The 23,208-nt window shown below is 41.6% G+C and overlaps 1 protein-coding gene across 2 annotated transcripts in view; it reads left to right on the top strand.

The window, feature by feature from the left end:
- The window catches only part of npc1 (Niemann-Pick disease, type C1), a 55,814-nt gene that overhangs the window by 5,739 nt on the left and 26,867 nt on the right, over positions 1–23,208 (top strand). For both annotated transcript variants that reach the window (XM_070896883.1, XM_070896879.1), the window contains exons 3-18: positions 968–1,074; positions 2,105–2,265; positions 3,948–4,115; positions 7,765–8,014; positions 8,281–8,357; positions 8,626–8,996; positions 9,446–9,672; positions 11,414–11,514; positions 13,155–13,257; positions 13,413–13,602; positions 15,280–15,462; positions 15,556–15,670; positions 16,722–16,849; positions 17,297–17,434; positions 22,537–22,626; positions 22,706–22,896. In XM_070896883.1, coding sequence (XP_070752984.1) covers positions 968–1,074; positions 2,105–2,265; positions 3,948–4,115; positions 7,765–8,014; positions 8,281–8,357; positions 8,626–8,996; positions 9,446–9,672; positions 11,414–11,514; positions 13,155–13,257; positions 13,413–13,602; positions 15,280–15,462; positions 15,556–15,670; positions 16,722–16,849; positions 17,297–17,434; positions 22,537–22,626; positions 22,706–22,896 — 2,600 coding nt within the window. The remainder of the gene's footprint in view (positions 1–967; positions 1,075–2,104; positions 2,266–3,947; positions 4,116–7,764; positions 8,015–8,280; positions 8,358–8,625; positions 8,997–9,445; positions 9,673–11,413; positions 11,515–13,154; positions 13,258–13,412; positions 13,603–15,279; positions 15,463–15,555; positions 15,671–16,721; positions 16,850–17,296; positions 17,435–22,536; positions 22,627–22,705; positions 22,897–23,208) is intronic.

Here is a 23,208-nt window from a genome sequence, read left to right on the forward strand (position 1 = left end):
CAGCCTTTCAGTATGTCTGTGAAAGCCACAAGCTAGAATCTTCTTGCCAAAAAAGTTTGGTGAACCTAAATGGGTTTAAATTGAGCAGTGTATTAAAGGCTAGTAATTTGACTACTTTAACATGGGTGGTGAGGGCTGTTTTGTGCCCAGACATAGCAGCATTTTTAATCTGCCAGTGGGATGGAATGGAATGTGTTCTCTGCTCGAGTTGTGTTCTGCAGGAGTTGTAAGTGGGAACATGAGCTGGCGCAGCATGACTGGCTGATCAGCTGATGTATTTCAGTCTTGATCATGCACTCTTGAGCTATGTCATGATCTGAGTTTACCCTTTGTTCTGTTGCCTTGCTGTAACCTAACCTGCTCTGATTGCTGTGTCAATTATGCATTTGTCCTACAATGCCCCTGCTGAGTTCAGTCACTGCTTGCTGAGGCACTCCTGTTCTTGCTGACTTGCATTGGCTCCTGGTCTGGCAGCACCTTGCATTTAAAATTCTCATCCTTGTTGTTGACGACTGTCCCTATCTCTAACCTAACCACCTCCAATACTACAAAACGGCAAGAACTCTGTTCCTCCAATTCTGGCCTCTTGTGCATTTCCCAATTTCCTTTGCCTCCCATTGGTGTCCATGCCTTCAGCTGCTTAGGCCCTAACCTTGAATTTGTTCCCTTTTTTTAAGATGCCCCTTAACCTACATTTGGTCACCTGTCCTAATATCTTGGGCAAATTGACATAGCTACACAATACTTCTGTAAAGTTCCTTGGGCCATTTTAATGGCAAGCTAGTAGTTGTACCCTTTCTAAAAGTTACAAAACCATTCCTTGTCAACTGTTCTAAGCACTGCTTTGATCCAATGTTCTAAGTTTTGATTCTTCAAGAATATATGCAGCTTTCTAAAGTGTGCTGCACTTTAAAAACTAGTGCATGGAGCCTTTCACTTGTAATGAGTCACTTTTCTGTCTCCTCAGGAATTGTGCCCCAGTTATCTCTATGGAAATGTTAATCTCTGCTGTGATGTTCACCAACTGCACACACTTAAGGATAATATGCAGCTACCACTACAATTCTTGTCCAGGTATCCTCATTCTTGGTTTTTTGCTTAACCTGTGTGATCCAGCTTTAATGTTTTCTGATTATTTTGAGGCTCTTGCTAGGAGGCCCATGGGTATTGCTGATATTGACTTTTGACAAAGGACCTTTCTCCCTGTGACCAGTTGCACTAATCACAATCTCTAGGTGAACATTGGACTTTACTATGACACTACAGTCTCTTGTAGTTCCTTTTTTAGGTTCAGCAGTGAAACCTGCTAACTTTGCCTGTTGTATTAAAACATGTTTGCTGTAAAGGTAAACTAGCTCATGCACATTAACAATACAAGCTGTACTTTCCTTCACTGGGATTTTCCAGTTTTGTGATCTACTTACTATCCCCTGCTTCAGACCAATGATGGGTGCTGTCCCCCTCTTCCCTTTCTTGCATTTCCTACACTCTCCGACAGTTGTAATTTAAGGATCTATGACTGACACCATTCTATGCTGTAATACCATGTCAGCAACCAGGCTGTTTGGGATGCAGTTGTGCTTTATTAATGGTTAGACCAGTTCTGGGAAAGATTTATTGGCCTTGAGGGGGTGCAGTGCCAATTCACCAGACACCAGGACTAAGATTAAATTATGAGGACAACTTGCATAGACAAGGTTTGTATTCCCATGAGTTACACAATTAAAGGGTGATAGTTATTTAAGATGATTAAAGACATTGATGCCTTATTTCCTCTGGTGGGAGCCCAGAACAAGGACATGAGGAGCTAGGCTGATCACGGGTGATGTCAGGAAACACTTCTCTACACAAGGGGTATTGGAAATCTGGAACTTTTTCTCCCTCCTTCTTCCTGCCCCTCCAATCAAAACTGGGTTTTTTTGGGTAAGGGTATAAGAATTGCAGATGAATAGCATTACAGTATGGATCTAGTTGAATGGCCTCCTATTCCTGAAGATCAAGCTGCTAAACTATTTATGTTGTGTGACTGCTGAATTTAACATTTTTACAAAGCTGACTGCTTTTTTTTTAAAAAAAAACTTAGACTGTGCCCTTTGTCTTGCAGATGTCCATCATGTTTCCATAATTTCATGACCTTTTATTGTGAACTGACTTGCAGTCCTGCTCAGAGCTTGTTTCTCCATGCCACCAAATTTGAACCATATGTTCAGAACCAAACCAGCATCACTGAGGTGGAATATTACATTGGAGCAAGTTTTGCAAATGGTGAGATCTTGTTTTTGGTGCAGCATAAATTTCTCTGGAAATCAAAATTGGGGGTGGGAAAAGATGTGATTAGGGTGAACCGAAGGGCATTGTGTAATTTGTTTAAACTTCACTATCCTAGTATATTAGTAGACTGTTGAACAACTTAAATTCTTCAGTGTTGCAGCTGCTAGTGAGCTCTGCTGACTGGCCTGTGGTCGATAACTAATTCCAAATCTGAACCAGTGTTGTAGTTACCTAAACCCCCCTCCACAATGAGGCAGAATCTTGGCTGCTTTTCTCTTCCTGGAATGGTGGTGGCTTACACAATTGTGCTTCATTGCTTCTGCAGCTGAGAATAGTTGACTCTTGGTATGGGCTGGGGACTGAAGCTGGGCTATTTCTGCCCTGTATACCTTGGTACTATGCAGCACATCTTCCTGTGAAGTTATGGGCACTTTTTTTTTTTATTGATGTGGGGTGTTGGCAAGGTAATGGTGGGCCTCATTGAACTGCAGTCCTTGTGGTGGTGGCACTCCCATAATGGTGACTGGGTATCTCTCCAATCTTGAGTACTCTACAATGTGAGTTCATTCATTTGGCTTATGGCACAAAGGGTTTTGTCTAACTGCAGACTGTTTTAAGGATGTTTGTTTCCCTGCACCAACTGCAGGTTAGAGCAGGTGATGGGGAGAGGAGGATATATCTTCCACCTACTGCTCCTGGGTGGCTTGGGCCACACCTTCACCCTTGATGTGAGACATCTTTACCTTAATCTAAAGAGACTTGCATAGGTGATTTATTAAGCATGTTGTGATGCATTACCTGTGAACCATCAGATTTCAGTGTTGCTCATTAAAAATAAATGGCAGCTTCAAGTAACAAACTACTTGAACATTTGATAGATGCTTGCATATAGCATTTCCAAAAGTATTTTAACACCATATCCTTGGGAAGGAATTGAGTAGCTTCTTGGTACATAAGCTATCTTCATGCCCTGTTAAATCCATTTAAGATGGATCGACTAGGCCTATATTAAGTTTAGAAGAATGAGGCGATCTCCTGGAAGCATATAAAATTGACAGGGTTGGACCGGTTAGATGCAGTAAGAATGTTCCTGATTGTTGGAAGTCCAGAACCAGGGGTTACAGTTTAAGGATGATGGGTAAGCCATAAAGGACCAAGATGAGGAGCAACTTCTTCACCTAGAGCATTGTGAACCTATGGCATTCTCTACCTGAGTTGTGGAGTCCAGTTCATTGAATATATTCAAAAGGGAGTTGGATGTGGCCCTTGCAGCTAAAAGGATTGGGTATGGAGAAAAGGCAGGAGTGGGGTACTGAAGTTGCATGATATTGAATGGTGGTGCAGGCTTGAATGGCCTGCTCCTGCACCTATTTTTGATGTTTCTATGAAAGAATTTGCATGTTTGGACATCAGCAGTCCTTGCAAGATTTTCTATTTGTGAATTTTAATGGTTGGGTTTTCCAGTGACCTATACATTACAATTCTTGTGCCGTCAAGTGGGTTAAGACAACGGAGGATGCATATTCATAAAATCTGTTGCAAAGATCCATAGAGTTGTACTGTGAAAGTGGGATCACTTAATGTTTCAATATTTGCATTTTGAGACTGACCAGGGCCTCCAATACATTGCTGATGAAGTCTACTGAGAATACACACTAATTGTCTTTTCTTTCCAGCCATGTATAATGCCTGTAAAGATGTTCAGTCCCCTTCAAGTAATGAGAAGGCTCTGGGGCTACTTTGTGGAAAAGATGCAAAAGATTGTAATGCCACCAACTGGATTCAGTATATGTGTACCACAAGTAATGCTCAGACACCCTTCAACATTATTCCCATCTTTGGTGGTAAGTCTTTAAGAAATGTACTTGACATGAGTGCACATGATTTGAACCATAACTAATCAATCTGTGCTTGTAAATGTACAATAATTAAACACTGATCAAAATGTTTGGCAGCATGCACTTTCTGGGTGAGTGGAAATTGCCTGTAACTGATTGCAGTGTAAGATGGCTTTATGAACAAACTGTTGCATTAGCCATAGTTCTCAGTAACTGTTAAATGGACTTGGTTTCCAGTAAGCAGTATACTAAACATGGTCATGCATTAAAGGGAATTGGTGCTGGAAATAACTGGATTTTATTAGGATTGGTTTATTTGACTATAGCAAGGAGTGACTGGCATTAAACCCCTTTTCAACACAACTTTAACAGGAGATTGATTATGCAATTGTGTTCCTGATCACTGGTGGAACAAATCAAGGACTTTAGTGGATGAAAATGTCTAAAGATACTAACCTGTTACAGAAGTAGTCTTGCCAGTGATGGCTGATAACTCCATCTTAAATAAAAAAAAAAAAACACCTAGCTTATTTGTTCACAGGATGTGGGCATTGCTGGCAAGGCCAGCATTTATTGCCCTTAAGATGTTGGTGAGGCATCACCTTAAACCACTACAGTCCTTGTGGTGAAGGTACTCAGTGCTGACTGTCATAGTGCTTTGGTACAACTGTCTTTTGCTGGGCCATTTCAGAGGGCAGTTAAGAGTCCACCACATTGCTGTGGGTCTGGAGTCCTAAACCCAGACCAGGTAAGGGCAGCAGATTTCCTTCCCTAAAGGATGCTGGCAAACCAATTGGGTTTTTCTGACCATCTCATAGTTTCATGGGCCCCAAGTTTCCACATGATTTGCTCCTGATTTTTAGGAGCAACTGGTGGAGAACAGACTATCTTAGAAATCACAATTCTCCACTTTTTTTTTTTCTGCAGTTCTAGTCAGTTGGAACAGTTTCACTTTGGAACAGAATTTTTTCTTCAAAAAGGGAGTGTCTGGCCACTGACACCTGATTTCAAAGTTTCCAGTGAAAACATACTCCAAACTAGCTTGGAATGAAGCAAGTGAAGATTTTTGTAGAACTGAAAACCTGTTCTACACTAAAAATCAGGCACAGGTTACAAATTAAGTGTCCAGAACGAGGTGGGGGGGGAGAAGGAAAGCCATTAAATTCTATAATAAATCCTTATTTATACTTATACAAATTATACAAATAAATCCAACCTGAATAAACATTTATAAGCAAAAAGATTAAATAAACCATCTTCCTACCTGTGTGAAAGTGCTTCAGGCAGGTTCAGTCAGCTCAGCGTTGTTCCCACAAACAGGAGGGAGGGCCTGACCGACCACAGCGGGGGGGAGGAGGCAGCTGTTCTGGATGACTGGGAGGAGGGGGAAGAGGAGGCAGTGAAGGCTGCAGGAAGCCTCAAGTTGAGGCAGCCATTCCCGACGGCGGGGTGGGGGGGGGGGGAAAAGAGAGGCAGTCAGGAAACGGCTGCCTCAACTTCTGAGGCTTCCTGCAGCCTTCTCACTGCTGCAAGAAGCCTCAGTGCTGATGGCAATGTGATTTTATAAAAAAATGTTCAAAAATTAAACAGCTACAAAGAACTACAAAAATGGCCGAGTGCCAATGTTTCCTTCTCTCTGCGCGAACGCTCCAACGCGCATGCGCAGGGTTGCCGGCACGGAAAAAACGAATTTAAATGGTACCCGCCCCTCCCACTTACAAAATTGGCACAAGTGGTAGGCTCCACCCCCCGGGCACCATGCCGAACTGCAGGGTGCTCGAGAATAGTGTTTTTTCAGCCGCTGTTTTTGGCACAAAACTGGCGCCCAGCTCGGACCGTTTTGTAGCGTGTGGAAACTTGGGGCCATGGTCACCATTACTGATGCTAGCTTTTACATTCCAAATTTAGTTAATTGAATTTAAATTCCCCAGCTGCCATGGTGGATTTGAACTTGTCTCTAGATTACTAGTCGAGTAACATAACCACTGATCCTGTACCCCCTCACCCTACATTTTAACCATTAGACTTGAGACCAGTGTCTTTTTGAAACTTTCCTATGAAGTTAGGAAGGATATGCTGTTGCAGCAAGGAAACTAACTAGGAACAACATTTTTTAAAATTAGAAAGTAGGGAAATGCTTATACTTAAGCGATCACAGCATCCTTTTACTAGGCTTTGCATTATAGAAAAGTCTCAATCTTGTCTGTAACCAACACCATTCCAAGACAGCACCTACCACACTAAGATGAGTCTATGCACTTGCTGTACTAGAGGCAAAGGCTGAAAGGATAAGCTGGGTAAACAGCTAGAGCAGCTAAATGTGCAAACTATATATTCATACCTGTTAAAGCACAAGCCAAGATTGTATTAATAGAACCAGGTCCCCTTAACTATAGACCATTGTCTAGGGTCTGGAGCAATGCAGCCACAGGGCAGCAGCTAGTCACTCCAGGACTTGATGTATTAACCTCCTGAAGTAGATGGAGCTTGGGAACCAGCTTGTATTTGCATATATGAATGGAAGGCCAAATCAATCACTAAGCTTGTTATAAAAATCACTTTCGTGACCTAAGCAGAGATAGTCATGACTGTAACTAAAATCTGAACAGCCCCATGTTTAAGGTTCTGGCCTCTTCACTATTGAACATAAGTGCAGCCCCTCAAGCCTGATCAGTCACTTAAGATCATGGCTGATCTGATCATGGGCTTGGTTCCACTTCCCTGCCTGCTCTGCCTAACCCTTTGTTCCCTTAGTGCAAATCTATGTCTGCCTTGAATATATTCAATGACCCAGCCTCCACAGTGCTCTGGTGCAGAGAATTCCAGATTTACACCCCTTGAAGAAATTCCTCATATTAAATGGGCAGCCCTTATTCTGAGACTATGCCCCTAGTTTGTTTGTTTTCCCCCTGAAAAAAAAATCCTCACTGCATCTACCTTGTGCTCCCTCCCCTCGTATGGAGTTAAGAATGAGATCTTATTGAAACAATGAGTAGAGGCTTAACATCACCCCTCATTTCTGGAATCAACCTTTGAACAACCTCCAATGCAAGTATATCCTTGAATAGAGACCAAAACTGTACACAATACTCTAGGTGTGGCCTCACCAATACCCTGTACAGTTGTAGCAGGACTTCTCTGCTTTTATACTCTAACCTCCTTGCAATAAAAGCCAACATTCCATTTGCCTTCCTGATTACATGCTGTATCTGCATACTAACATTTGTTTTATGCACAAGGACCCTCAGGTCCCTCCTGTACTGCAGCACTTTGCAATTTTTCTCTTTATGGAAAGAGAACAAGTTGTTTTAATGAACATATATTCTAATGTGGCTTAAATATTTAATCTTTTCATTTCCTTGTACTTCAAGCAAGCTGAACTGCAAGTTGCAATAAAAGCGGAGCACAGCAAACCATTTTGTTCTAATCTATATCCACAACATTTGTCATCCCACATGGTAAATTCAAATCTGTAGGATACCGAAGGAAATGAGGACAGTGCAAGGGATGCCAGTGGCCTCAGTCTAACAACTGAGGACCTTCTCCAGTCCAGTTTCTTAGAAGCAGGAGCAAGTAGAGTTGAAACTGTTACTTCAAGGTATCTGCATTGTACTAGACAGTTTTCAGTACTAGTGGCATCTTTTTTTTTTGGTAGATCGTCAAGTTGGAAGAATGATCCCCATGAACAACGAAACCAGAGGCTGCAATGAGACTTTAGATGATGGTTCTCAACCATGTAGTTGCCAGGACTGCACACTAGTTTGTGGCCCAAAGCCAGTACCTCCACCACCTCTTACCCCATGGACCATTTTTGGTTTGGATGCCATGGCTGTTATAATGTGGATTTTCTATCTGATCTTCCTGGCTGTGTTTGGGGGAGCAGTCACTTGTATGTGGTGTTGCAGGTAACAATCTTAAGGACAGTAAAGTTTGAACTTTATTTTTTAAATCCATTTGCAACTGTTAAGACACTTCATTGCAAATCTTAGTTTTTTTTTGGTCTTGACTTGCTGATCTAGTACTTGTCAAAGCCATCTTTGGTCATTAAAAGCATTAAGTTGTGCTGATGTAAATGTGAGCTACAAACTTTTAAGCAGGAATTCAATTATCAATTTTTAAAACCATGTCTGTTCACTATCTGAATCTTTTGTAATTCAATACTTTTCTACAGGAAACCGCATATTGTTTCTGAATATGCCCCAATTATTGACACCCGTGCAAATCATTCAATCAATGGCCATCATCTAGGTACGTTATTCCATTTGCTAGTGTCTGCACACAACTGATCTAATTTAACATAGCTGGGAATCTGTCATTAAAGCAGACTCATGAAGTTGCCATTTTGGTTATATAGTTGATTCTTTAAAGTCATGGATGTGGGTCTCATTAACCAACCTGCTTCTGCAGTTAGCCTTAATTGGGAATCTTTGTTTTATTGGGGGGAGGGGGAGGGGAAGAGCCTGGCCATGTGTTCCCCCCCTCCCTGGTATGACCATTTTCCTCTCTCTCTCCTCAGATAAGATATCTTGTTGTGAACAGCTTGGTGCAAAATCAGAAGCACTCTTGCGTAACCTATTCACCAAGTGGGGGTCCTTCTGTGTGCGACATCCTGCTCCTGTTATCATGCTGACTATTATTGCCATAGCAGTCTGCTCCTCTGGCTTGGTATTCATGAAGATCACTACCGATCCAGTTGAAATCTGGTCTGCCCCTTCCAGTCAAGCTCGCAGGGAAAAGTATTATTTTGACACCCACTTTGGACCTTTTTTCCGCACGGAGCAGCTGATTATTACAGCCCCAAATAGCACGTGGACCATGTACTCACCTTATCCATCTGGGGCAGATGTGCCATTTGGCCCTGCATTGCGCAAGGATGTCCTACACCAGGTTTGTTCTGTTTCTTTTTCTGTTTTGAATCACTTTAGGAGACCTAATGGTACCAGGGCTGAGGGACTGCAGTTGTGAATCTGGGATTGTTCTCAAACAGGGAACATTAAGAAGATTTAATAGGATTTTGATTAATGGGCACAAGCTTTCACCTGTAGAAGGATTGGTAACCAGAGAACCAATTTAAGGTAATTGGCCAAAAGTGGAAAATGTAAACTTTTTTTTACACTGCATTTTGAGGTGGAAGTGGATTCAATAACTTTCAACGGTAATTGAATGAATACTTGGAGAAAATTACAGGACGATGGGGAAGAGCAGGGGGCATGGGACTAAGGCATTAGCTGAATAGCCTCCTGTGCTGCAAGGCTGTATGATTCTGTAACTTGGAAGTTTTTTGCCACAATGTACAGAACGGTTTTCAATTTTAAGTGCAAGTATTTTTGATTTAGGTGCTGGACTTGCAGGATGCAATTCAAGATTTAGAAGCCTATTACAAGAATGAAACTGTGCAGCTGCAGGACATCTGCTTGGCACCTTTGGCTCCATACAACAATAACTGCACCATCTTGAGTGTCTTAAACTACTACCAAAACAGTCACGATGTCCTTGATCATTCTGTTGGCGATTACTTTTATGTATATGCTGACTACCATAGTCACTTTCTGTACTGCACTAGGTATGTGACCATTGACTAGGGATGTAATAAATGTTCCAGCCCTGAATCTTGACAGGGGTTGTTATGGCAGGGGACAGGCATCAGCAGTTCTACTAATCTCTCTGGATAGTGTCAGCTGTGGCTGTGGGTAGCAATCTCACTTGACTCAAGGTTGAGTTAAAGTCCCACTCCTGACCTGAGCACAAACCTAGGCTGACACATGCTGCACTCGGGCCATCTTTCAGATGAGATGTTAAACCGAGGTCTTGTCTGATCCCTCATGGATGTAGAGGCACTGGCCAGCCCACACTGCAATGTGTGCACTAGGTCCATGCAGCAGAGCTGGTCTCCAGTTGTCTTGGTTAATCCTTGCTACTGGACCAAGACCTAGCTCCCTAGAATTTTGGGTCTATCATTGAAACACCTGTGAACTTTTTGACAGTGGGTCATCCTTGATTTGAGGGACTGCCTATGATGTAAAATATCCCATGGCACCTCAAAGAGCAGGGGAGTTGTCCTGGCCAATATTTATCCCTCAATCAACATAAAACCAATTATCTGATCATTGACTACACTGTACTCCAGTGGTTGTGAAAGGCACTTGTATGAATCCAAGTCTTTCTTTAAACTCCAGTGGAAATTCAAGACATCCAAATCTTGCATGGTATAGATTCCTCACTGCATAGACTTGGGAGGGGCCTCAAGGCCTAGTTTGTATGACCCCCCCCCTGTTGGTCTTTGTATTCTTTTGGACTAGTATCTGCTGGGGACTTCATGGGAGGGGTGTCAAACTACCTTAAAATTGCCAAACCATATGAAGGGTTTAGATGCAGTAAATGAGGAACAACTACTGGCAGGAATATCCGTAACCAGAAGGGCACAAATTTAAAATTGGCAAAAGAACCAGAAGGTAGATTAGGTGAGTTGTGATCTGGAATGTGCTGCCTCAAAGGGTGGTGCAAGCAGATTCAATAATTACTTTCAAAAGGGAATTGGATAGATACTGGCTGTGCATCTTAAATAGATTAAGTGTTCACCATACATAAATAGGAGTAGGCTACCTTGCCCCTTGAGCCTGCTTTACCACTTAATATCATGGCTGATCTGATCATTGACTCAGCTCCACTTCCCTGCCCACTCCCTATAATCCTTTATCCCTTGCTCAAAAATCTGAATATATTTAAGGTGGAGACAATGACTCTGCCTCCACAGCTCTCTAGCAGAGAATTCCATGGATGAGGAAATTCCTCCATCTCAGTTAAATGGGCAGCCCCATACTCTGAGACTATGCCCCCTAGTTTTAGTTTCCTGAGTGGAAGTAGCAGATGGTGGTAGAAAGCAATTGGGACTTTTTTGTTTAAAACAGGAATTTGGAATTCAGTTCCCTTTAGCCTATCTAGTACTTATCCCAATAGTTTCAAAATATCTACTACACTTGTATGTAATAGATATGCCCAAAATCCTTTAAGAAAACATTCACTTGTTTTGTGTTTTAGAAAAGTCTCAATTCAGTTTGGTTTGAGTCTGGACTAATTGACTTTTGGGGGAGGGATGAAGGGTGCAATAACTTTTCACACTAGAGTTGCAGGATGTAGTAACTTCATATTGGCTCATATATTGGGCTAGTCTTAACACTTTTTTGCTAAACCTCAGTTAGCAATGTTTTTTACTTTGTGATAACAACTTCAGTTTTATATTGGGATCTAAAGCAGGTCTGCTGCAACTCCAATTAACCAATCCTAAAACATTGACTTTTAAACAGGGCCCCCGCTTCACTTAATGATACAACTATGCTCCATGACCCTTGCTTGGGCACATTTGGTGGACCAATTTTTCCTTGGCTGGTTGTAGGAGGGTATAATGGTAAGCAAATCTTTCTTTAAATCTGGAATTGCAACAAACTGTTTCTGATGCATCACTTAATTGCTATGCATGGTATTTTCTTGCATTGGGTTAAGTCCCTTTTGGTTTACTGTGTTTCACTTGTTTTGCCCTCCTGACCTCGACTACCAGTAAGGGGGTTCCCCCTCATGCCAATGGAACCACAAACGTTCTTCCTAAATTGCTGTGTTTTTGGTGTAAAATGCATTTGAAGCAGAGATCCATTTCAGATCACATTCTGTGGGAAACTAAAGGAGGGGGGAGACTTTAAATGTAATTTTCAATAATTTCTCATCAATTTAATTGGTGTTGGCCAATGTTCCCTCAGAACTCCAGACCACAGCTTAGCTGGAATGATGGTACTAGCTGTTCTCCAGCAGTAAGCTCAAAGGAAGTTGAGGATAAACATTTAGAAAAATAGGAGCAGGCCATTCAGCCCTTCAAGCCTGCACCACCACCGTTCAATATGATCATGGCTAAGCATGTAACCTCAGTACCCCACTCCTTTCTCTCCATTACCCCTTGATCCCTTTAGCTGTAAGGGCCACATCTAACTTCCCTTTTTTTGAATATATCCAACCGACTGGACTCAACAACTTTATGGGAGAGAATTCCACAGGTTCACAATTCTCTGGGGGGAAAAGTTTCTCAGCCTTATGGCTTGCCCTTTTGTTCTCAAAGAAACTTTAACTGTTTCCACTTATAACTAGGTGCATTTCAAAAACTTTTCATAGTGCTTTGTTTTTGGGGCTTGCCAAGTGATGGAAACTAATTACTATTTGAAATAGTTACCTAGCAGGTAACTGGCAGCCAGCTTGCACTCCATGCCCTACAAGAAGCAAATTAGATGCATTAAGCAGTGAATCTTTGGTATTGGGTGAGGAAGGATTGTTGACATGAAAGTTCAACTTTTCAAAATGCTGTCAGGACCTTGGGTTAATGTCTCTGTTAAACATTTCACCTGACTATGCAGAATTCCCTCAGGATTGTATACTTTTAAGTTGAACCCACAAATGCTTGACTCCAGGATGAGTGCTATTAACTGAGCCACACTGGTGAAAGGACACTCCATGTTCACTAATAATTTCTTGGCTTCCAAATCAGATTTTGCCACTTGCTATGGGAAACAAACTTTAAGCCATCCTTTTCCTTAAACTAGCAGTGACTGAGGAAACTGGTGTAGAACAAATTGGATTCTGTCTGCATGGTAGCTGGACTCTAGGTTTTCTGCATCTGCCTACCAGCCTACCATTTTCCTGCCCATGAAAGATCACTGGCTCATGTGGCCTCTGCATTACATCTAGGCAAGTTGACTTGGGATGTTTGTAGTATTTGACAATGAAAGGGGGTATTTTTTCTGGGAGAAGGTGGGGGTGGGGGGGGAGTCCAAGAGGAAGAAAACTAAATTTTCTGCTAAATTGCACATTTTCTCCTACAGCTTGCCTTCAAATCCGAACAAAGACCTTCTGATATCATAAGTACTAGTGTTCTAATTCATGGACAACTAAGCAGGGGAGAAATAATTTCTTCAAAATGTTGGCATCTCCTACTGGCTGCTGATATTACAACTTTTCAGAACCTTGATATTCTAGTAGAATAGTGACTCTCTTTTGATTCCACAGGTGATGATTTTAACACTGCTACAGCACTAGTGATCACTTTCCCTGTTAATAATTATCACAATGACACTGACAAACTCAACAAAGCTCTGGCTTGGGAGAAAGTGTAAGTAATTTTCTTTTGGGAAGAATACATGTCTTTGACTAAAGTATGACAGCAAACCAGTGGTTCCTATCTTTGAGTTTATGGTTATATTGTGCCACCTATTCAGATAGCTAAACTTTTGTGGAACACTAATTGGACTGGTATTTGTTTTTCAGATTTATTGATTTCCTGAAACATTATAATGATTCCAACTTGACCATTTCATTCTCTGCTGAACGAAGCATTGAAGACGAGATAAATCGTGAAAGTAGCAGTGACATCAATACAGTTCTCATTAGCTATGTGATCATGTTTTTGTACATCTCCATTGCCTTGGGGCACATTAAGAGCTGCACGACTCTCCTGGTGGGTGTAGCAGGAATGCACATTCAGTGGGTTTTCTTTTGAGTAGTGGAATATGAAGCTTCTATTGAGAGCAAACATTTTCTGTTGAATGAGTGCAGGAGGAAGAAAGATTAGCAAAGGCTTAAACTGCTTTTCAGTGTTGTGTAACCCTCGAATGTCCATCAGCACTGACTGGACCAGTGCAGTAGACACTTTAAATTGTTGGATATCTGTTGTAGATCAGTAGTTGGTAACTGGAAGATTTGCATTCCCAGCAGCAGTACACTGTTGCTCCTCCTGGCAAAATTATCTAGCAGATCTGAGGCAGGCAAGATGTGCTTGTCCTAACACTAGTGTGTGGGGAGAGGTCCCTCTAGTCAACCACTTCCATTATGTCAACAATACTGCAGATGATGGAAATCTGAAATGAGTTGGGAACACTCAGCAGGTCAGGCAACATCTGTGGAGAGAGAAAGTTAACATGCCAAGTAGTTCTTTTCCCAGATGCCAAGTGTTTCCAGCATTTTCCAATATTTCCTTTTATGTATTGCCTTTAATGGTTTTAAATTTCCCAAGGTGCTTCAGATAAGCAATTAGAAGTGGACATGAGTGATGGAAGATGTTGGGACAACAGGCATGTGGAAGCTGACCTGATGTCTACAGATAATGTCATTTGAGGGGTAATGTATAGATGAGGGAGCCAAGGTATTGTTGTAATGTGACCATGCAGCTGGAACAAGAAGCCATTGCTGGAGATGTTCTGGATGCATTTGGCTAGTAATCAAACACCAAGTTGTCACTCTGAGCAATAAGATAGAGGAGAGGGATGAAGCACAACAGCCCAAGGATGGCATTTGTGACTGGGGCAGGGGCCAGACTGGAGGTTTAAGTGAGGACAAATGGGGCTGGGAGGTGATGAGTTGAAGGGCCTTGATCAGTGTTTCCTAAATATGCCATCCATCTTGGGTAACAGAACATTCTAATTTTAATATTCTGATCCACTCATTAAGCTTTGCCTGATAGAATTGGATTATTTCTTCCACTTAATGCATTTACACAGCTATTGCAAAGGTTTTGGCAGGATATATTTAAAATTAAGTCCATAATGAAACATTTCAGGCAAAAAAGCCTTCAGCCAACACAGGAGTAACAGGATCAACTTGACCAACTTGAATTGCAGTTGCTTGTAGTAGCAGATAACCACTAATTGATGGAAATGCTTTAATCAGCATTTTGTAAAACACAACATGGATTTTAACAAGTGCTGTTGTCCATGGTTCTAAAGTAATAAAACTGAATTTTAGTAATGTATGAAGGCTTGGTTCTGGAGCTAGTGGTTGTGGGAGCGTTCACTTTGCCACCCCACAAGCAATGTTCCCTGAGTTGCCAGGCTCACAGTAATGGGAATCCTACACAGGCCACACCATCTTCTACACTGTAAATACCATGCATGCATACAAACAGGCTGCACAGAATGCTTGCAGTGAACTTTGGCCAAGCAACTTGAAAGCTCCACTAGTCAGTGAAGACATTTTAGGATTTTTTCAGATTCTACCAAGCATTTGATATGAAGTGGGTTAAACTGGCCCTTTAGAATGCTGCAGAATTACTCCATAGCCATATTGATGTAAGCTGATTTGCTGTATTTTGTATATTGTGCCATCAATTTTGCAATCTTTATATTGCAATCTTTTGCAGGTGGACTCTAAAATTTCTCTGGGAGTTGCTGGTATTGTGATTGTCCTGAGCTCAGTGGCCTGCTCTCTGGGGATTTTCAGCTATGTTGGTATTCCCCTCACGCTGATTGTGATTGAAGTCATCCCCTTTTTGGTGTTGGCGGTTGGTGTAGACAACATCTTTATCATCGTTCAGACATTTCGGGTACTAATGTTATTTGTGTTCTGAATGTTTTCACCTGAATATGCTTGATTTTGGACCATACTCATGGAGTACACTTGCCTTCCTCTTATCCAGCGAGACAGACGGCTACAGAACGAACCACTCGACCAACAGATTGGCAGAGTACTAGGGGAGGTAGCACCGAGTATATTCCTGTCATCCTTCTCTGAGACTGTGGCATTCTTTCTGGGTATGTGGTACACCGATTAATTCTTTGAGGGAGTCAGTGCTGCAGGAGTTTGGCTTTTGTTCACTAAGCATTTGATGCAAGAAATTCTAATTGTAATTCAAAGTACAAATGGATTAGCTATATTTTTTAAACCTGGAGATCAAACTAATAGTACTAGAAGCATTTAAGTCAATGTCAAGGACTAAATGTTCTGTTTCAACAGTTGTTTGATCTTGGGTATTTCTATCATTTTTCTGTTTTGCTTTGAGTTCTTTTATTACCCTTTGGTCATAGAATGATAGCTTTACAGCACGAGGCCATCTGGCTCATTGTCTGTTCTGGCCAGAGCTAATCCCACTTTCTAGTTGGTCTGTAGCCTTGTGGGTTTAAAGCATTGCAAGTACTAAGGTACATCTGTACTGTTCACTTGCTAGCAAATTGTTATTGGATATATGCTATGCTTTCTCCAACCTTGTTCATCCACTTGCATAATTTCTGAAGGAGTTGCATGTCTTTATGCTAAAACACAATAATCCATTATAGGATTCCCTGTATCACCAAAAATAAACCTTGAAAGTAAATGTTTGTATAGTTGTATTGAAATAAGCACAACTAAATGTTGACCAGCATTACCGAGATGGTCAAATTCTGATACGGGTGAAGGAGGATTAAGTGGCTATAATTCCTTAGCCACCATAAAGACCTGGATGATATTTACATGTGAAGAAATCATTTACAGCATGAGGCCATTTTAGTCGAGCTATCCAGTCTAATCCCACTTTCCAGCTCTTGGTTTGTAACCCTGCAGGTTACAGCACTTCAAGTGCCCATCCAAGTACTTTAAATGGTGAGGGTTTCTGCCTCCAGGCAGATGACCGACCCGTGGTTCAAACTGTGCTTTGCTGTTGGTCACTAACTACATGGTGTGGTTGAGGCAATTAACAGATGCACTTTAAATAGAGGGAGAAAGGAATGGAAGGATGTCTATTGAAGAGCAATGAAGTGACTAGGAGGCTTGAGTAGAGCAAAGACCTGTTGCTATAAATTCTAATGTATGTTTGACTATTTCTAGGTTCTTTATCCACGATGCCAGCAGTTCGCACCTTCTCCCTTTTTGCAGGAATGGCTGTATTTATAGACTTCATACTCCAGATAACCTGCTTTGTAAGTCTCTTTGGGCTGGATATCCAGCGGCAAGAGGTGAGTTGAGTCTGCATGTTGGAATGAAGCTCCATTTGGCTCCTGTCCAGCCTCATGCAGCTTCTAAACTTGAGCTCATCCAAAACTCTCACTGCCTGTAGCCTAACTCTCCAAGTACATTGGCTCAATTTTTAAAGTTCATGTATAAATCCCTCCATGGCCTTGCCACTATCTCTAACCTCCTTGGGGCCCCTACAACCCTCTGATCTGTGCTCCGATTCTCGCATCTTGTGCATCACTTTTTTTTTTTCATCACTTCATTGGTGGTTGGGCCCAAAGCCCTGGAATTCCCCACCTCTCCCAGATGATCCTTAAAACCTACCTCTGACAGCTTTTGGTCACCTGTCCTTATTGCTACATGGCTGTCTGAACAGCCACAAAGCACTGATTATTTACTGTTAAAGACACTTTTAATACCAGTTCTAAATGTGTTTTTATTGTTTGCAGAGTAATCGTATGGATATCCTGTGTTGTGTGAAAAAGGAGAAAAAAGTTGATGCAAGCAATTCAGAAGAACTCCTCTTCAAATGCTTCAAACGTATCTACGCACCATTTTTATTAACAAACTGGGTGCGGCCTGTTGTGGTAAGTATTTGAATTCCATGAGTTCTTTAAAGATCCCTCTTCCACTAAACCAACAGATGTCACGTTGTTCTAGTTCAGTAGTGCAAAATGTGGTCTATTTGGTTGCCTACCAAAATGTTGTGATTTTAGTTATTAGCTGTCTTGTGTACACTTACAAAATAGGACAAATGCTACCTTTTATCTAAATTACTGAATTTTTAATTTTTGTATACTTTCTCATTTGCAAATCCAAGTGTGGAATTCCTGGGAATGGCTCTTGGAGATTAGCCTGAGTTTGTTGTAAGACACACATGGCTATCTATATCAACAGATATAGAATGCTAGTTGATGGCTCATCCATATAAAGCTTAAGCCCTCTGTTGGAGTAGTGTACTTTAGGCTCCTGGAATCTAATCTGGTCAGCTTCATAACTTCCTGGTGGTGGTTTCAATCAATAGAGATGAATGTTGGTATTTACAGCAAAGGATGGGGGTAAATTGAAGAGGAGCTATGAAAGGAAATGCACCCTGAACTATCCTTGAGTTCTAGGTACCATTAGTGGGAGAATATTCAAAATATGAAGATGGGAATTGCTGGATGAAAAGACCAGGGTTCCTGTAGTTCACCACCTCAGCCAGGTAGTTACATGATACAGCAATGGAATTGTTGACTAATCACCAGTGATCAATCTCTTCTATAGCAGACCCAGACATCGGGTGGTTTTGGGAACAATGGGGTTAAGTTTTATAGAAAGAATTTATTTTTTAATCCAAATTTAAGATTATGGAAATTGTTTTAAAATGAGATGCTTGGATCTAACAGGAGGATGTAGACTCTGAATAGTGCAAACAATTGTTTCCTCCCAAGGCTTAAGATTCTGATGGGGATTGTCTAGAACTAGGGTCTGTCTCTGGATAAGGGTCAGCTATTTACAACAGGAACTTCACTCGGTGGGCTGAATATTTGGAATTCTCTGCCCCAGCGGGCTGTGTATGCTGAATCTGACTTCACGGCTGAAAATCGTCTCCTACTCCTAATTCTTGTGTTCTGTTAAAACTTAACGCTATTGAGGCAGAGACAGGAAAATAAAGGTAATGGGATAAATTAAAGATTGAAGTAAATAGCAATGTGCACTTTGTAATATGCTGCTAAGCACATTAATGTTATAGGAACTGAGGCCATTCAGTTAGATCAGTGGGAGGACAGAAGACTAGGAAGCTTTTAAAAGCCAGCAAAGAACAACTTAAAATGATTTAAAGGGAAGATAAACTAGCATGAAATAGAAAGATAGCAAGAGTTTCTAAATATAAAAAAAATCAGGGAATTCAGAACTTGGCAGAGGAGGACAAAGGGTTTGATTAGGACAGGGAAAATGGAGTACGAGAAGAAGCTTGCAGGGAACATTAAGGCGGATTGCAAAAGTTTCTATAGATGTGTAAAGAGAAAAAGGTTAGTAAAGACAAACGTAGGTCCCCTGCAGTCAGAATCGGGGGAAGTCATAACAGGGAACAAAGAAATGGCAGACCAATTGAACAAGTACTTTGGTTCGGTATTCACTAAGGAGGACACAAACAACTTTCCAGATATAAAAGGGGTCAGTGACTAGTAAGGAGGAGGAACTGAGGGAAATCCTTAGTCGGGAAATTGAAGGCCAATAAATCCCCAGGGCCTGATGGACTGCATCCCAGAGTACTTGAGGAGGTGGCCTTGGAAATAGCGGATGCATTGACAGTCATTTTCCAACATTCCATTGACTTGATCAATTCCTATCGAGTGGAGGGTAGTCAATGTAACCCCACTTTTTAAAGGAGGGAGAGAAAACAGAATTATAGACCAGTCAGCCTGACATCAGTAGTGGGTAAAATGATGCAATCAATTATTAAGGATGTCATAGCAGCACATTTGGAAAGAGGTGACATGATGGGTCCAAGTCAGCATGGTTTTGTGAAAGGGAAATCATGCTTGACAAATCTTCTGGAATTTTGAGGATGTTTCCAGTAAAGTGGACAAGGAGAACCAGTTGATATGGTATATTTGGACTTTCAGAAGGCTTTTGACTAGGTCCCACACAGATTAATGTGCAAAGTTAAAGCACATGGGATTGGGGGTAGTGTGCTGACGTGGATTGAGAACTGGTTCAGACAGGAAGCAAAGAGTAGGAGTAAATGGGTACTTTTCAGAATGGTAGGCAGTGACTAGTGGGGTACCGCAAGGTTCTGTGCTGGGGCCCCAGCTGTTTACATTGTACATTAATGATTTAGACGAGGGGATTAAATGTAGTATCTCCAAATTTGCGGGTGGCAGTGTGAGCTGCGAGGAGGATGCTGAGGCTGCAGAGTGACTTGGTTAGGTGAGTGGGCAAATGCATGGCAGATGAAGTATAATGTGGATAAATGAGGTTATCCACTTTGGTAAAAACAGAGACAGACTATTATCTGAATGGTGACAGATTCGGAAAAGGGGAGGTGCAACGAGACCTGGTGTCATGGTGCATCAGTCATTGAAGGTTGGCATGCAGGTACAGCAGGCAGTTAAGAAAGCAAATGGCATGTTGGCCTTCATAGCGAGGGGATTTGAGTACAGGGGCAGGGAGGTGTTACTACAATTGTACAGGGCCTTGGTGAGGCCACACCTGGAGTATTGTGTACAGTTTTGGTCTCCTAACTTGAGGGACATTCTTGCTATTGAGGGAGTGCAGTGAAGATTCACCAGACTGATTCCTGGGATGGTGGGACTGACCTATCAAATACTGGATCAACTGGGCTTTTATTCACGAGTTCAGAAGAGAGGGGACCTCATAGAAACGTTTAAAATTCTGACTGGTTTAGACAGGTTAGATACAGGAAGAATGTTCCCAATGTTGGAAGTCCAGAACCAGGGGTCACAGTCTAAGGATAAGGGGTAGGCCATTTAGGACTGATGAGGAGAAACTTCTTCAACCAGAGTGGTGAACCTGTGGAATTCTCTACCACAAAGTAGTTGAGGCCAATTCACTAAATATATTCAAAAGGGAGTTGGATGAAGTCCTTGCTACTAGGGGATCAAGGGTTATGGCGAGAAAGCAGGAAGGGGTACTGAAGTTGCATGTTCAGCCATGAACTCACTGAATATGGTGCAGGCTAGAAGGGCTGAATGGCCTACTCCTGCACTTATTTTCTTTGTTTCTAATTAATGGGGAACATGGAGATGGCAGAATCTCACATTTTGTAGTCTTTACAGAAGATGACTATTCCAACAGTGGATAGTCAAGGGGCAGCAGGGGGGTGTGGAGGAGGAATTCACAATCACTAAGGAGGTGGTACTCAGTAAGATAATGGGACTAAAAGTGGATAAATCCCCTGGACCTGATGGCTTGCATCCTAGGGTCTTGAGAAGTAGCAGCAGGGATAGTGGATGCATTGTTTGTAATTTACCAAAATTCTGGTGGTCCCAGCAGATTGGAAAACTGCAAATGTAACACTCTGATTTATAAAAAAAAAAAGGAGGCAGACAAAAAGTAAAACTATAGACCAGTTAGCCTAACATGTGGTTGGGAAGATGTTTGAGTCTATTAAAGTAGCAGGACATTTGTAAAATCAAAATTCAGGCAGTCAGCATGGATTTATGAAGGAAGTCCTGTTTCACAAATTTTCTGGAGTTCTTTGAGGATGTCAGTGGATAAAGGGAACCAGTAGATGTAGTGTATTTGGACTTCCAGAAGGCATTTGACAAGGTTACTGCACAAGATAAAAGTTCACAGGGTTGGTTAATATATTAGCATGGCAGAGGATTGGCTAAAACAGTCAGGATAAATGGCTCATTCTCTAGCTGGTAACTAGTGGGGATCAGTGCTGGGACCCCAACTATTTACAATCTTCCTACTTGGAAGAAGGGACTGAGTGTAATGTAGCCAAGTTTGCTGATACAAAGATGGGAGGAAAAGCAATTTGGAGGACAATGCAAGGACAGACAGGCTAAATGAGTAGGCAAAAATTTGACAAATGGAGTATAATGGAAAGTGAAGTTTGGCAGAAAAATAGTTATATTAAATGGAGAAAGATTGCAAAGTGCCACAGGACTTGGGGGTACTTGATCATGAAATGCAAGTGATCAGGAAGGCCAATGGAATCCTGGCCTTTATTGCAAAGGAATGGAGTATAAAAGCAGGGAAGTCTTGTATAGTTATACAAGGTATTCGTGAAGCCACACCTGGAATACTGTGCAGTTTTGGTTCCATATTTACAAAAGGATATTCTTTGGAGGCAGTTCAGAGGTTCACTCAGTTGATTCCAGGGATGAGGGAGTTGACTTGAGGAAAGGTTGGGCCTCTACTCATTGGAATTCAGAAGAATGAGTGATCTTATTGAAACTTACAAGATTGAGGGGTTTGAGAAGATGGATGCAGAGAGGATGGTTCCACTGATGGAGAGACTAGAACTAGGGGGCATAATCTTAGATTAAGGGGCCACCCATTTAAAACTGAGGAATTTTAGGGTTGCAAATCTATGGCATTTGCTGTCTCAGCTGCAGAAGCTGGGTCATTGAATAAATTTAAGACTATAGTTTTTAAATGAAAAGGGCTATGGGGAGTGGGCAGGGAAGTAGAGCTGAGTCAATGATTGGATCAGCCATGATATTGAATGGCAGAGCAGGCTCAAGGAGCTGTATGGCCTACACCATTGTGTATCATGGCTGATCTGTATTGTAACTCCATCTACCCACCTTGGTTTCATAACCCTAATACTCTTGCCTAACACCTATCTGTTTTGAAATTTTCCTTTAACTCCCAGCCAACAGATTGAGAAAATCCTCCAATTCCTTAGTGTTGCAATGGCCTTGACTTCAAGTGTTTTAACATGGTGCTCTAGTGACAAGACACAAGGAAATCAAATGTGCCATGATTTAAATTGGATATTCAATGTAAATAGAAGCCTTTGTTGGCTCAGAACTTTGGGTATGTGGCCAGGAGGTGGCAGTTCTCTATTCTAATTCTACCTACCTGTCAGTAATTTCTAACTTTAAATTCAGTTTTACAAATAGTTGTCTCTGAAACATGGAGTATATTCATGTATCAGGTTTACTAATGTCAAATCTGATCTTGTCTAAACCTACAGTACTGAACTGAACTTTACTTTGTTCCCTAGATTTCAGTATTTGTTGGCATCTTGTCATTCAGTATTGCAGTAATAAACAAAGTGGAGATCGGGTTGAATCAGAGTTATTCGATGCCAGATGTAAGTACCAAACAGTGTATCTCTCCTTTTCTCCCCTGTGGTGGTACACTTCTGATCCAGTGAATTCTTCCCTTCCCAGGACTCTTACATTCTGCCCTATTTTGAATCGATGGCAGAGTACTTTCATGCAGGCCCCCCTGTATACTTTGTGATCGAAGAAGGACATAACTACACTTCTTTCGAAGGACAGAATGCCGTGTGTGGTGGTGTTGGCTGCAACAATGATTCTGTTGTCCAACAAGTCTACACTGCAGCTCTGCTGGCCAACTAGTAAGTTTCATCGGGCGCACCAGAGTTTGTACTTTTGTGACACTTCAAATATTAGCCACTTGATACTTATCAATCACATGACGACTGATTTCCTTGAGACCCTCCCTCTCGGGTAGATGCAATTGCACCACTTGCTCTCGACTATATCTGGCAAATGGTGCTAGCCATTTATCAAGTATAAATTAAAGGTGCAGCTTAAAACTTAAGTGGACCAGCTATTGAACAGGCACTTGCCTTTTATTTTTAAAAGCACAGTTGATTTCTGGCCAGTCCACTTTTCATGGACACATCTGGTGGCTTCAGATTTTATTG

This window comes from Pristiophorus japonicus, chromosome 1, assembly GCF_044704955.1.
Source record: "Pristiophorus japonicus isolate sPriJap1 chromosome 1, sPriJap1.hap1, whole genome shotgun sequence".
Classification (NCBI taxonomy): Eukaryota; Metazoa; Chordata; class Chondrichthyes; family Pristiophoridae; genus Pristiophorus; species Pristiophorus japonicus.